The following is a 15,878-nucleotide window of genomic DNA, read 5'->3' on the forward strand; positions in this document are numbered from 1 at the left end:
TAACCCAAAGAAAATTGTAAAAAGCAAGGAGGATTTTAAGGAGTTCCCTTTTATTTTTAGGAAACAACTTTTATTTTGTAGTTGAAAGTACTACAATTATCAACAAATCTTGTTAAAGAGATTGATTTACCAAAACTGTTAACGTTTACTTTGTCCGTGTTTCCGTCCTTCCGCAAGACGAAAACATCTCAAGGATTATTTGGATAACCAGCGAATTTCAGTATGTAAAGTGTGAAAGTTAGGAATTGAGGTAGGTTGCGGAGGTGACATTCAAACCGGTAGTAACAAATAGACCAGCGTTTCTCAACCTTTTTCAATTTGCGGCACACTACGGTTGTAACTTGAACACTCACAAATATTAATATTATTTGTAAATATAAAATACCGTGTTTTTTTTTTTTTTTTTTCATTACTGATCTCCTGTTTACAGGGGAAAAGGCCCGATCACTGGTTTTCTCTCGTGGTAAATCATTATGCTTATTTTTCGTTTTAATTTAAAAACAAAACAATTACAATGAATTATAGGACTTAGGTTTAATTTTTTTTTTTTTTTTTTTTTTTTTTTTTTGTTAATAACAATTTATTTTAGATATACGATTACAGCATGCAATAAATCCAATTTTAAGTCAAATGATATTTTAACAAACATTATATTTTCTTTTATGGTGTGGAAGGGGATATTAAGTTCGGCAAGAAGAAAAAAATTCTAAGAATACATAGATTATCTGTAGCTATCATATTTGTTTCAAAATAAACATCATACTTTATACATTTTCTTTTTCGGAAACTGTAACCAAGCTTTCACGAAGAAGAAAAATCATTAAATAACGAACGAACAAACAAATCTCTTGTACTTCAAAACACAAATGTAGGTAAGTTTTATTCATGTTTGCTTTATCGAAAGGATTGAATGATATTTTAAAATTTCAAATTACGAAATACATAACAATAAAGAAGTAATAACGGTCATAACAATGATAATAAATACTTGTTTCAACGTTAAAAATGTACAGGAATGTTACACAGTATGAAAATATTAATATGGTTATTATACGTTAGTTTTTAAATATTATATGGAGGTTAGAATTGTTCAATAATATTAGTAATGTAACATTTTCCAGTAATACCTATTGAAGGTTACAATTGTTTAATAATAATATATGAAGGTTACAGTTTTTCAAAAATAAGTAAAACTAAGCGAAGTTCGTGCACGAAGCAAAATTAATGTGCAACTTGAGCTTGATGTTCTTTCATAATCTTCAATTGTGGATGAATAGTTGTTAAACACACCCTCATATCGTGTTCCGGAGTTAACAGTTGTGACTTGTTCTTACACTTGATTGTGTTCATTGCAGAAAATCCTGCTTCACTTAAGTAGGATGTTGAACAGGGAATAAGAAATTTATAGAAATAGCTGAATATTCTCTCCGGAGATAAATCCAGAATGAGCCATGTCTTGCTGAGAATGCTGGAGCTTCAAACCTCGGTCATTCCTGACATTGACCAATTCACTTTTTTCCTGTACATTTAATTCTGCTGACGGTAGAACAGAAGGTGCAAAGGGGTTCCTCACCCAGTCAAATGAATTGAACTGAAGCGTAGGAAAATACTTTTCAGTATTGATACAGAACAAAGACAATGTGTTTGAAATGAGTGTTGAGAGGTTTACACGTCAATTTTATAACACTTTGTAGTCTCAAATGTCACGTCTATTTTGTTTTTTAATTCTGTCCTCCCAAAGTGACAGTTTCTTCCTAAATGAGCAAATTTTCTCACCTGAATATTTTAGTTTATTCCCCTGCATGCTTTTGTTCAGCGCATTCAATGTTTGGAATATTTCTAACAATCATCAGTAAGGAAATTGGCATATTCACTTTCTTCTGACAGAAAGAATAGAAGTTGTTGAGTGCATAAAATCTTGACAATACACGAGTACGAGACAAGCAGCATGTATACATGAGAGGCGGTGTTTTTTAATCGATTGAGTATCCCAAAGAGTTCATTTCTTATGTATCCTTTACTATGTACAAAAACCAGAAGCAGTGAAAGTCCACTAAAACTTTTGGTTTCAGTATTGATCTATACACACCAGCGCGTTTTTTAATATCGATTAGCGTTATAAGAATAGGAAATATCTTTTTTTTTCTTTATCTCCCTATTCAAACCGGAAGTTTCAGGTATAAACCACTTTCGATATACGTTTGCCTGTCACTCAGTGTACTCTACGCGAAGGGATGGTTTGTGATAATGTATATGTGATGGCTGGGCATATATGAGCGAATTCATCCTCCCTTGGGAAAACGTTCAATTCGAACACGGATTTTCCTTCATTTTTAAGTACTCGAACATTCTGCCAAACAGCTGAACTTCCATTGAGTTCATCTTTCTTTCGTTCTTTTCAGTCCCACAGTCATTGTTACTGCCTTAGTTCAGTTTAAATCATATTTTGTGAACTTGAGTCGCTATTCCCTGGTGCTTCTTGACCGTGGGTTATTTCGTGATATTACAAACTCATAATTAGTATTTTTGACACAATTTCTTAATTATGACTAGTGTTCGTTTATTTTTAACACTTAAACCAACCCATACCATACCATGTTCAGATTTTCTGGCAGTGGTAAAATTTTTGCTCATTTGCCAAGAACGCCGGTATTCTTGATACACTAAGGACCATGCAACAAACCTACTTGATTTCTAAATCAGCACCAAACAAAATCGTTTGCGTGCTTTTGAAGGGTCTTGTTTTTAGAAGAGTTGATGCCAAATATTTGCATCTGTAGATAGTGTTTAAGAGGTTGTGAAAGATTAATTTGACGGCAGAGTATTCCTATGGGTGGACCAAAGGGAACTTTTGCCCGACTCCTCGCTATATGGGCCCGACGCCATAGGAAGAGATACTGTTTAAGAAAAGTAATAACTAGAGACCGGATGTTTAGGCACTAAAAACCTGTAAAATAGGCAGGCAAATAGGCACTAAAAATTTTAAAAATAGGCAGTAAAATAGGCACTAAAATGTAACTCGAAAAAATGAAGATAAATACTCAATATCATTAAAAAATAGGTTCAGGTCATAAATAATGTTCAAAGAATATAGAAACATACCTGTTTGTTAATATCTTATTTTATTGTACATATAAAAACGAAGCTTCTTATGCATTCATACATACTGGGTGAACCTAAAAGATCTGCACATATTTCGGAAGGTAATTCGTGATATCAAAAGAAGACCTGTTGCATGATGAATATCAAAAGAAGGCAAAAAGTCTTGTTGCATGTTGTGGAATTCCGCGTCGTGAACGGGTGACAGGGGTGCCATCTTAAAATTGAAAATCGAATCCTGACAATCGGAACAAGACATAAAAGTGTGCACATACTTCGGGAGGTGTCTCCTGACATTCAAGAGGACTTTTTGTCTTCTTTACATGTCACGAATCATCTGTCGAAGTATGTGTACGATTTTCGATTCCAAGTTGGCACCTCTGTCACTCGTACACGACTAGGAATTCGACAACATGCAACAGTCCTTTTTGTCTTCTTTTCATGTCATGAATCACCTCTCAACGTATGTGCACACCTATCTGTTCCGTTCCAATTGTCAAGATTTGATTTTCGATTCCAAATTGGCACCACTGTCACTCGTGCACGACACAGAATTCGACAAAATACAACAGGACTTTTTGTCTTCTTTTGATGTAATTAATCACCTCCCAAGGTATATACACATCTTTGAAGTTCACCCTGTATGTACATTGTAACATAGCACGTGCTTGTATTTACAAACACTTATTATACGTATATATACGTCTTTATTTATGTTGTATAAATTATATATTTTCCCAATGAAGGCTTATTTTAAAGAAAATGCATAAAATAGGCAACATTAGGCACTAAAGCAATTATTTAGACAGTAAAGGTCGAAATAGGCAAAATAGGCAAAATAAAATTGGCTTAAATCGAAACTATAACCCCCCACATAAACTTTGAAACGTTATTTTTGATCATATCTTTAATATTAAAGAATAGGCATTTTGCCTAACATCCGGTCTCTAGTAATAACAGTTTACTCTTTCTGATTCATTCTTGGAAATAAAAATATTTAGAAATGATGAATCATCATTTTTCTATGGCACTTTTTTTCAAGTGTTACCGTTAACACCGAAAATGTACTTCTAGTTAACATAGGGTACATTAAATATAACTGAATGCATATTCAATTTGAACTTGAATACTACGAGAGTTTGTTAGAAAATTCAATGTGTACTAGATAAAAATTTACAGATTATTGTCTAAATTTGATTGCCCCATATCCAATAAAATAGAACACTGCGTATAGGAGGGTTTCCGCAAGCGAATTAACCGAAAACTTGTTAGACGATAAGACTTGAGCGATCGGTCCTATCATTGTCGCTCGAATGCTACAGCGCTCGTTACTGATCTTATTTTTTTTAGTACATACTTTTATCCTAATATCATATCAGTAGCCTATCGCATTCCCCTCACAATTTCTAGTACAGCTGCATCTGGGGATCGCAGTTTTCAAAACAAATAATAAATACCTAAGAACATACACATAGCAACAACGCCTGAATGGACTGACTTATTTCTATTCAAAGTGAAATAATAAAGAAATGCACGAATATGAATAGTCTAGGGTTTAATTGAAGAGGAGGAGGAGGGCTTCGCCGAGAAATTATTTCTTTCAAGGTTAGGTGAAATAAACAGTACAGTGTAATAAAAAAAAAAGCAGGAATAGTGGTAATAGAAATAATAGTATTTTTTTTTGAAAAAATTGGTTATACCTGTAAAATTAAATACCTTCAAGTTCTATTAAGCACTTTTAACTGACAAATTATTGTTCAGTTCAGTTTTTTAATGTTAATGAAGAAGCGGATTGCGTTGCGTATTGTGAAACAACAGTAGATATCAAAACTAGGGGTTTTAATATTAAAATAAAAAATTGTAATCTATAATTTCCGGTTGCAATAGATGGATAAGGTTGAAGATGAAACCTGTTCTTCAGACGCTGAATTCGCCTCTCTTTTGATAAACTATTTGTAATGTGCTTGCTGTGTTCCGTCATTTTTTTTTTTTTTTCAGTTGTAAAACAAATACATTGTATTTAAGAGTGATAATACTAGAAGCGTCAGATAAAATAGCTGACGATGAACTTTTATATGCCAAGGAACAAAGTGAGTGTGATAAACCAGTTTCCGCGATGTGACTGCTTCGTTTGTTGAAGCTATGACCACATTAGCAGTCCGAATAGTGAGAAACTACATAAGACATCATTAGTTGTGAACTGGAAGTTGGGGCCTAGGCGGCGCTTTGGTACGGGCAAACAATTTGTTTCCATGACTACGCCACGCAGTGGGTATTGATTTTTAGCAAACGGCGACCGAGACTGTCTCCCCCTTTTGCCCGCACCTGCTCCTCACTTCTCTCTCCCTTTGGTCAGCACGCAATTGGGTGCGCATACCAAGAGTCAACCTTTAACAGCTGAATAGAATGGGGTTTTGTATGCGCAGCTTTAATAAAACGATATTTATTGGGCGAACACTTGGGTAAAATTATCATATTACAAACAAACATGGCTTGAAAAGGACATTGTAACTTTTTAATAAAAGAAAAGTTAATCTCAAAAATAATTTGCTTAAAAGTAAGTTTATATAGAAATTGCATTGAAGTCTTCATTTTAATAAATTCTGCATCGTAAGTGACAATTCTGTCGTGATTTTGGAGTTACAAGAAGTCTTACTTGTAACACTTTTACAAATTTTGAGCGAAATGTGTGACGTGACTGTAAGGCGAAGTACTTTATTGAATAAATATATTAATAGGCGAAGAATTACTAAAAATCTTAGGAATTGGTACATATAGTATTTTTTTTTATAAGTGAGACGTACATTTTTTTTTTTTTAAGTTGGAAGATAGCTAATGAATGAGAAAGGTGATATTGTTGAAGATAGCTTAGAGAAACTATACAACTCATGAATAGATACAAAATAGTTTTCAAATACGTTTATTTTACGATATCAGAGTTGTTAATAACTTTCAGAGGCCAATGTTTTGAGGTGAAAGTAGTTTCAAGTATATTATCTCAGTAAAGGAAAATGTATATTTAAATTAATAGGTTTACTTTTAGTTGTCTATTCTTAATGAGGAAGATTATTCGTCGCAGTTATGCTCTAGTAAAAATAACACTTTATATTAAAAAGGTATCTTTTAAAAAAAAAATCAAACTGAGGGGGCTTAAAATTCACTCTCAGATCTGTGTACTGCTCAGAATTGCCTCCAGTAACACCTCAAGTTTATTCGTGACATCGTTTCGGGAATTTATATAGGCTAGCATCATGCTCATTTGTTTTATATATAGCTATGTCTCAAGGTTGTCACGGATGATTCGCAAGACTCCATGACAACAGAAGTGTTATGAATGAATTCATAGCTCTCGCGTATTTTCCCCGTGAGCCTGCGCATTTGTATCTATTTTCTTGCAAGGTAGTTGAAAGCTTCGGTCGCTTTCCATCAAAGTAGAAGCTGAATTTATGTCGCGGTGAATTATTGATCCTAAAAATATATTGCTCTTTCGTATAATACATGTAGCCAATTCTTTCGAAATCTATACCTCTTCACCTTTTTACGGAAACATCTTTAATTTTCGAAATATTCTTGTTTCATTGCCAGTATCTGAAGAATGCCTTCACACTGCTCTGAGACGTGAATAGACAATTCAATATTTGATTAGAAATTAAACAATAAATTACTATAGACTGGGGCCAAAATGCATACGTTGTTCCTATCGAACGAATATGGAATGGTATTGTGAGAGAATAGTGAACGTCTTCTCAGTCCTAAGCAAATGATACTTTAGTGGACGTAATCCACAGTATCAGAAAGAACATAAAGGAAGGCCAAATGTTACGAATGAGTACGTTGAAATTAAAAGGAAGTGTAGTAGACATTTTCCTTTACTTTAATCGTTTTAGGATTTATGGTAAAAGTTTCCATAACGTAGTGTTGTATTAAACGCTTATGAAACTCATAGTACTATTGAACCCGGTTCTTTTTTACTAGTCAGTCAAGCATGAACCAAAGAATACCCTAGATGCGTTTTGGAACCGGATGGTCAACTTTTTGGCGTCAAGTGGGGGCGGAGGTTCGTGAAATTCTTTTAAGGCAGATTTCAAGAATTTTTCACATCCGTGGTTTTCAATATATCAGATTGAAGTTTTGCATGCAGATTGTGTGCACCTTTGAGTATTTCTAAGTTCGTTTTGAGATCTCGACGAACCCGGGCTCGGGCGCGAGGGCGCAAATGTTCTGAGGGGGTGAATTTTCAACCGGTATTTCCCGAATTTCCCTGTTCAGGTGTATGATACGGACATGTGAATGGTAACGTTGGAAAGTGCGCGTTATACTGAAGAAAATAACTTATGAACCATGATCCTAGACCAAATAGTAATTTTGCAGGAATTTTTAATATTATGTACTATGTATATAATTTTGACCTTCGACCAAATTTTGAATTCTCCCGTCTTTATTTTTCAAGACATCAGATTGAAATTTTGAACACGCATTGCATATACCTCTAAGTATTTCTCAGGTGATTTTGAGATGTCTGCTTCAACCCTGGCCCGGATCAGAGGGGCTCAAATTCTACGAAAAAAAAAAAAAAAAGGATTTTTCGGAAAATTTTCCGAATTTTCCGTAATTCCCCGTTTCTGGTATATGACATGGGCATGTGAGTGGTATCCTTTGAAAGGTTGCTTTATTCTGAAGAGAATAAGGTATGAACCATTATCTTACGATAATAATGTAGGAATCTTTTAGTAAATATATGGATCACCTTCAGGTTTTCAGAATTTTTTCCGCTCTTTTTCGAGATTGAAATTTTGCACATGCATTGTGTACATAACTACGTATTTTTCAAGTGATTTTCAGATCTGTACATGAACCCAGGCCCGGGTCAGAGGGGCGCAAAAGTTTTGAAAAAAATTCGAAAACTCCCCCCAATTTTTCAGTTTCTGGTTTATAATACGGACAAGCGAGTTGTACCGTTGGAAAGGTTGCTGTACTCTGAAGAAAGAAAGAAAGGCATGGACCATGATTCTACGATAAATAGAAAGCAGTAGCTGTTTGACTGCAAGTCTGGAATTTACCTCAAATGGAAATCCTAAAAGGGCTAATCGATCTCGTTATTATATATGATGAAAATAATTCCTACAAAGAAATACAGCGTGATATCATTTGACCTTATTTAAGTCAAGGGATAGGCTGGCTTAAGTGTTACAAGATATAAAGCAATTAATAGTACAGCGTGCCTACTCTGTATTGTCGTTTGTCTAGTAGAAATATACAGCACATTTTTAGTTTTCAAAACATTGATTAATAGTAGTTTTTTACGACTTTAAATTTGTAGTGTATACTTGCAAAATACTTCAAGTTGGCATTTATTGGTACGAAAATGTTATTATCGGGGTTACATCCTCTAATATTCTTGAATTGAAGCCTGTGTGTTATATTTACTGTGGTTTTGGTTTCGATTCTCGATGGAGGAGCAAATTCTTTAGTGTTGATCTGGTATCCTGATCCGCAGTTTTCTAGATTAAGAGATAGTGAATTGTCTGGAAAACAAGACGACACAATGGTTCGAACCAATGTACTGACTACACACCATAACAAAAAAAAAAAAAAAAAAATAGTCTGACCTGGCTACAACTGTTCGTGGGCTGTAAAGCCAGAAGGCTTGAGTTAAAAATATCAGTTATGTCCGAAACTTTTATTGGAATTTTAAGATATGTTACGGAAATGGTGGTAATTCATTTTTTCCCCACATTCTTTTCAGTGAGGTCTTAATACATGTTCATCTCTTCTTATTTTTAGTAATAGCAAAAAGTTTTGCCGTTTGTATGTATCTGATATCTTAGTATTCAGGTATTAATAAATTTTGCTGCTTTTAGATATTATTAATAACTTTTGTCTTTGCAGAAATGGTGGAGGCAATGAAGAAAGTAGCATCACTAGATGTAGAATTAACAGTGGAAGAGCGTAACCTGCTTTCAGTGGCATATAAAAATGTTATTGGAGCACGGAGAGCAAGTTGGAGAATAATCAGCAGTATTGAACAGAAAGAAGAAAACAAAGGAGCCGAGGAAAAATTGGAGATGATTAGACAATATAGGTCTCAGGTAAAACTTCCGTCTTGTTGTTGCTTGCAAGTAGATGCTATTTTTCAAAAGATTTTACCGTGTAACTGAATCTCATCTCTAGAAAAACATATTACCGTCTGTATTGGTTTCAGAGTTCAAATTAACTACTTTAGTCATTGAGTATAAGGAACGCACTGTAATAATAATAATCAGAATTAACCTGAATAGTGCCTTACTTTTTCTTCTTAGCTGTATTTAATGTATAGCCTGTGCTTTCGACGGGGATTTTTCGTCATGGGGTTTGCTTAAGACGTTCTTTTATGCAGGTCTTCACATACTTTTTGTAACAGCAATGTTGTGTGTGTGTGTACTACTATTCTTTCTTTTTTCTTCAATATACCATAATTTGGTTAGTGCACTAAACAGAAATTAACACCTTAACTGCCACCATATCTGTTCAGTTATCCGCAACATTCCGCAAGTAATACTTTGTTTCGCCTTTGTTATAGCCCCATAAAGATATAATTTTCTTTGTGTATGGTTTTGCATATATGCGGCGTGGACATTAAATTTTGACTTCTACGCCATATGCATGGAATTGCATACATACACACACACTTATAGAACGAACGCGACAAAAGTGCAATGTATTGTTTGTGTAAGGAAAATCATACATGCGAAGCTGCACGGGAGAGCCGTGTGTATGGAATTCCATACACATGGCAGTCAACGTGTTAACCTGTTTAATAATGAATCCCATCCTGTAATCTACATTACATATATAGTGCGCACGCATATAGAGTAATATCATAGTCCTTGGGACTTGGAATGAAGAAAGTTTACGACTAATGGGAATATGTTATAAATGAAGTATATAATTAATCTACGATGGGGTGTTTTGTCTAAATTTGAAGCACTTGTAATGTCATAAATTCAAGATTGTCACCCTGAAGAACAAGATTTCAGTAATTTGTTTAACATTTTTCAGTGATTTCGAAGAAAACTGCAAGGACTTCACTTATTTTTTTTTTATGTTGAATAAGTAAAAAAATAGCCCACTAGCATATTCTTTTTAACAGACTTCTCAATTCGACCTGTTTATATAGTACACTATGTATATGTTCAATATGTTCACCTGCATCTTCAATATTGTTGAACCAATTTTGACGATTTTTTTTTTTTTTAAATATTGTACTTTTCCTGTGGTCTTGTTTAAATTTTGATAGGATGTAGTGATAGTCCTTGGAGCTAAACCATGAAACACCTCAACGGGTGCAGTGTGAAAATTCCGATTAACCTACTTTTAATGTGTATGCTCACGCATAACTTTCGTGTAGGAACATCATTGTAATAATTTTGCCTTGGTTTGAAAGAAATACTTTCCCAATTGTTCCATGTAAATTTATGGGGATCCAACGAGTCTTTGCAGATAGACCATCAAACTCTTCAACGGATGCAATGTGAAAATTGTAATTAACCGACTTAAATATGTGTAAGTTCACGCATAACTTCAATATAGATGTGATGATTTTAATGATTGTTCCTTTTTGAAAGAATATACTACCTCAGTGTTCTCAGGTAAATTTCATCGGGAACCAATGGTAGTCTTTAGAGATAGGGTTCTTACAGAGTTATTTTTCAATTCCTCATCGCAATACCATATTTTGATAAGTGCTGCGATGAGATCAATCTTGGTGATTATCCTTTCTCTCTTCAATTTCTTTTTACCAATAGCCCACAAATTTTCGATAGGGTTTAAGTCGGGATATTTCCTGGCCGTGGCAGAACCTGAATACAATTTTCCCTCAGAAAATTAGTCCTTGTTTTATGGCATGGGCCCCATCATGCATAAAAACAAAAGTTTCCATCCGGAAACCATTCCATCATTTATGGGATAAGTCTAGTTTCTAGCACCTTTTGGTATTGTTTTTGATTCATAATTCCTTTCACGAGATACAGTCTACCAGGACCATACAGTGACGTACAGCTCCAGACCGTGACTGACGTTGGGTGCTTCACTGTTTGGGAAACAGTTTGGAGAAAATGTTTCATCTGACGTCCTGCGAACATATTGGCTACTTTCATTACTTACGAAAAATATTGATTCAACAGAGTGTAACTTACAAAAAAGTAATAATAACTTAAAAAAATTGTAAAAGAAAATTGATATTGTGTTTTTGTATGATGTTCCCTTTCCTTGAGATAACATGCTATGTCGAATGTATCATCTTCGGAAAATAGAACTCAAATCTGGCCCGAAATGTAAAGATTCCAAACTCTCTTCCGTCTCGACTCACAGTCCGGTATCCGGGCCTGCAGTTCGTCATCCACATCCCATCCGAAAATAGGTTGTGAACCACGTCCCCAGACACAGGACATCGACCTACGAGTGGAGCTGGCAATGAGCACAATGAAGATCTTAATGTTGTCTACAAAAGCCCTATCCGAATTTTAAAAAAAAAAAACTGAAACAGAATTTTGCAACAAAATACAAATCCAAACTGAGATTTCGATTGAAACTGATAAGATGAGGAAATTTCTACAGATTCGGTTGTTTTCAACCCCGGTCACACTAAGGAAAGTCTCTTCCCTGGATTCACAGCTACTTCATCTCCCCAGTAGACTTATTACGTACGTACTGCTCTTTGCTTTGATCATGCTTCGCATGCATACTAAAAACATCAACTCCATTTTCTACTACTTCTTAAAACTACGAGATAATTATAATTCTGTATTTGAAAAGAAAGATGTTTTCACGGCTAGTAAGTTTTATTCGAACATCTTCGTGAAAGTAGTGTTGGACAAAATATTTGATAACAGAAAAATCTTTACACTAAACTGACATACCCATCTAAGAAAATAATATGATCAGTTTCGATATCTTTCAGAGCAAAAACATTATTTACTTTGCACATATATTCCCAAAATATTCATATTCAATTAATATTCTTATTTGATATTCCTGACTTTCAGGACATTTACATTGAATCGACACGCAAAACAAATGGAAAATACAATCTAAATACATTACACTACTGAAAATAATACTTCACTGCATAATGTTGTGGTTAGCTACTTTCATTTTTCTTTACTTATTCTTCGGTGCTTGAACTTCTCTGTGCATGGAGATTGTGGCCGGCGTAGAGGATTTACGCTCTTCGCGACCTCTCTTACAGCTCGGACCCACTAGACAGTCTAGCACAGGTAAACACTCACTTACATAACGCTATAACTTAAACCTAAATCCCTATTCTAACTAACTTAACCTAAACAAGAATATATAAAAAAAATAATCACACATATATTTCATGAAGCACCATCCTTATTTTATAATTATATTTTTGGTTTCGTTTCGCTACCACACTCAGACCGAAGACGCAGTGGTTACTTGCATTAGTATCGCTCTGAAATTTTTAAGTTTCTTAGTGAAGAAGATAAAGGTATTTATCAGAGATTATAAATCTGAAATTTCGAAAACTTGATGGGTATCAGCTTAAAATGTTACGAAGGTTTAGCCTATTGTCGAAAGTTTTCAGTTATCGGTACGCAAACTTCATGTACCCTTGCACTTTACTATAGCCGTGACTTTAATACTTAATTCCAAAATCAACGTTTAGAGTTATTTTGTTTCAAAACCAAAGAAACATGTCAAAATAAACAAAATTTAATTTCGAGCAGTATTACGGGAAGAACAAAAAAAAGAGAATGAATAATCTCAAGATTTCAGGGAATCTAAACATCTTTTCTTAACTGGGGGAAAATGTGTGTGTGGTACACACACATTTTCTTGAGGTTACAACAATCGCTCTGCGCTGAGATCATCTAGCTTTCTTCCCCCCCCCCCCCCCCCCATTGAATGAAAACACGATGTCACATTGGCCGAATCTATATGTGTGCGGCGTTGAGGGAAACTTTAAGCACTTAACTCATCATGTTATGAATTTCACACATGCACCAGAAAATATAATCACACACGCTTGTTTTCTCGAGACAAGGAATTTTGAAGATGCCCAAATACCTGGATCGGAATTGCACTTGCACTGGTTCCTACTTACGTGAGTTTCATTCCGCTGACAGACAAAACGGATATATTGAAAAAAAGAATTTTCTTGATGACTCACTCCATTAGAGTCTCCTGGGAGACTCTCAACTTGTGGTCCCAAAACATATTTTCGGATACGAACTACTGTAGCACCGATCCAAAAGCCATTAAGCGTCACTCAACTTCTTCTTCTTCGATGTCTGCACAACGACTCAATCTTTACTCTCCGACACCGTCTCCTCCGGCTTCTCCTACGTTCTCTCGCTGACCGAGAACGTAATATTTGCCAATGAGCTCATTCCGTACCAACAAGCATATCCCATACTAGTATCCTTTGCAAGACGAAAATCACTTCACAGTTTAGAATATTACTGGTTTAATAATTTTGTTAAAACACCAAACACCGCACGTTTATCTCTGCTGATGACTTCTAACACAAGCCAAAACGAAGAATTTATCACTGGTTTAAAATAACAACAAATTATTCCACATTTCTACAGACGCCAAGCACTGCACGTCTGTCTCCTGAAATGGCTGACGCCGTAAGACCAAAGAATTGCATGAAGATGATCCCTAATTGGAAGATAATCATGACGTAACTATCGGATGATAGGCTTCTGTGCGAAGATCAAAGAAAACCGAAATCTCAGCCGCAGCTGTGATTGTGGATTGTCCAATCAAATAATTTACTTCGAAAACAAAGAGATGCACCAAGAAGAATTATGGCTGACTTTCTTAATTTGGAATTTTGAAGAAGATTTTACGAAATAAAATTTTTAGCTTTCTTGTGAGGATTCCCTATGCCGAAATATGAATAAAAATAAACTGAGAATCATTGAAAAGGCTCGAATATACACTTATTTGTCTAAAATAATGATATATTCTTGGATAAATACGTAAAATATTCAAAATATAATTAATGATCCTGTAATCTTCCTGTAATATTCATTGAAACGATTTACTTTACTAAAATTACACAAAATTTTCGACCTACGTTTTTCCTACTATAAAATAAACAGGTTTTCTAACATTCTAGATAATATTAAAATTTTCCCTTCCAATATACAAGGTGCTCAAAAGCGCCGGGCCATGTTACGTTATGCTGAGCATAAGGTAACAAGAGAATATATCTGGAAATAGTATAACTATCTCAGTGTATTTATTTTAAATTTTATCACAATATCGTACACCAAATATCATATTCAGAAGAGCAACTGGTCCCGTAAACCCTTGTACAATGAAGTTATAAAATTATCCAAGTGTACCACACCACCCCAAAGATGCCCAAATTGACGAGATATACAGGATAGATATGAAATGCTTGGTACCTTACCTTGCTCCAGTCATCCTTGAATCGGTTTTTCATTTCCTTTGTCTACTCCAACCTCCTCTTTGCCATTGCTGGGGCTAACTTCGCCTTTCTGCGAGGCCTTTCGCGCTCGTAAGCCTGCTGCACATAATCGTCTTTTCATTGTAGACAGAGGTATGTCACTTTCGACGCCTTTAACTGATTTGGCAAATGCTTGCTAGTAGCTCTGCTATTGGATTTGGCCATCTGTAGTAATTTTCTTTAAACACGAGGGCTGATTTTCGGTATACACCCACTTTTACCTGATCGGTTTTACGTGTATGACTCGCCGAGCTTCAAGGCCCGACTTATTCCACTGACAGTTTTCTATCTATTTCTTGCAGTGTGTAACGTTTTCCTTTCACAAGACACTTAATTAATGTGATTTTATATGGCGATAAGTCTTTTGTTGTGCCCATAATTGTCACTTTCACTAAACCTTCGAATACAGAATAAAAGAAATTTTAATACTTTTGTACAGACCTTCAGCTAAAAATAACACTTAAGAAAGCAAAAATCAATGTGTTTCGCACCTAATACACACTAAAATATTATTTGGAATACTAAGAATATAACATGCAAAGCAAATTTGGTACGACATATATATAGAAAGGAACAACTCCAGTTTCTGTGCTAATATAAATATACAATAATGCAGTTGTTTATCACTATTGCCAGTTTCCGGTGTTGCCAGTAAGGAGTATAAAGAACTATTACTTCCTATTATCAAGGTACACATAAAAGTCCGTAACATACTTCAGCTTTAAAAAATATCAACTGTACACAATACAAATGGGGAAAAAACGAAAATTTATCGAAAATTCTGAAAAATCGACATTTAGTCTAATAATTTGCACACGTCTGTACATTGTGTTGGAAGACAGTTATATGCAATGTGGATGGTCACAGGATAAGATTCCCAAGTTAAGTTTGATTTAGATGTTAGGTCACTAACCGAGTTATACTACATGAAAAAAAAGTGTCAGTCGAATAAGTCGGGCCTTGAAGCTCGGCGAGTCATACACGTAAAACCGATCAGGTAAAAGTGGGTGTATACCGAAAATCAGCCCTCGTGTTTAAAGAAAATTACTACAGATGGCCAAATCCAATAGCAGAACTACTATATATATATAAAATCATTGTTACAAAAGCTATGTGAAGACATGCATAGAAGAAAATCTTAAACCTAAACCCTGATAGAAAGTGACCACGGAAAACATTTAAAATATAGTCTAAAAAAATTAAAGGAACATTACTCCAGTTAGTTTTAATTATTATTTTAGTTTTTTTGCATTAATCAGCTATTTCTATTAACAATTCAAACATCAAACTTCAGACT

General features: G+C 34.7%; 1 protein-coding gene across 1 annotated transcript in view; it reads left to right on the top strand.

The window, feature by feature from the left end:
- 14-3-3epsilon (tyrosine 3-monooxygenase/tryptophan 5-monooxygenase activation protein epsilon) overlaps positions 1–15,878 on the top strand; it is an 86,453-nt gene that overhangs the window by 45,338 nt on the left and 25,237 nt on the right. Inside the window, exon 2 of the mRNA XM_081768242.1 lies at positions 8,989–9,188. Within this exon, the coding sequence (XP_081624368.1) occupies positions 8,989–9,188 (200 nt within the window). The remainder of the gene's footprint in view (positions 1–8,988; positions 9,189–15,878) is intronic.

The sequence above is a fragment of the Thermobia domestica genome, chromosome 8 (genome assembly GCF_964235325.1).
Source record: "Thermobia domestica chromosome 8, izTheDome1.hap1.1, whole genome shotgun sequence".
Classification (NCBI taxonomy): Eukaryota; Metazoa; Arthropoda; class Insecta; order Zygentoma; family Lepismatidae; genus Thermobia; species Thermobia domestica.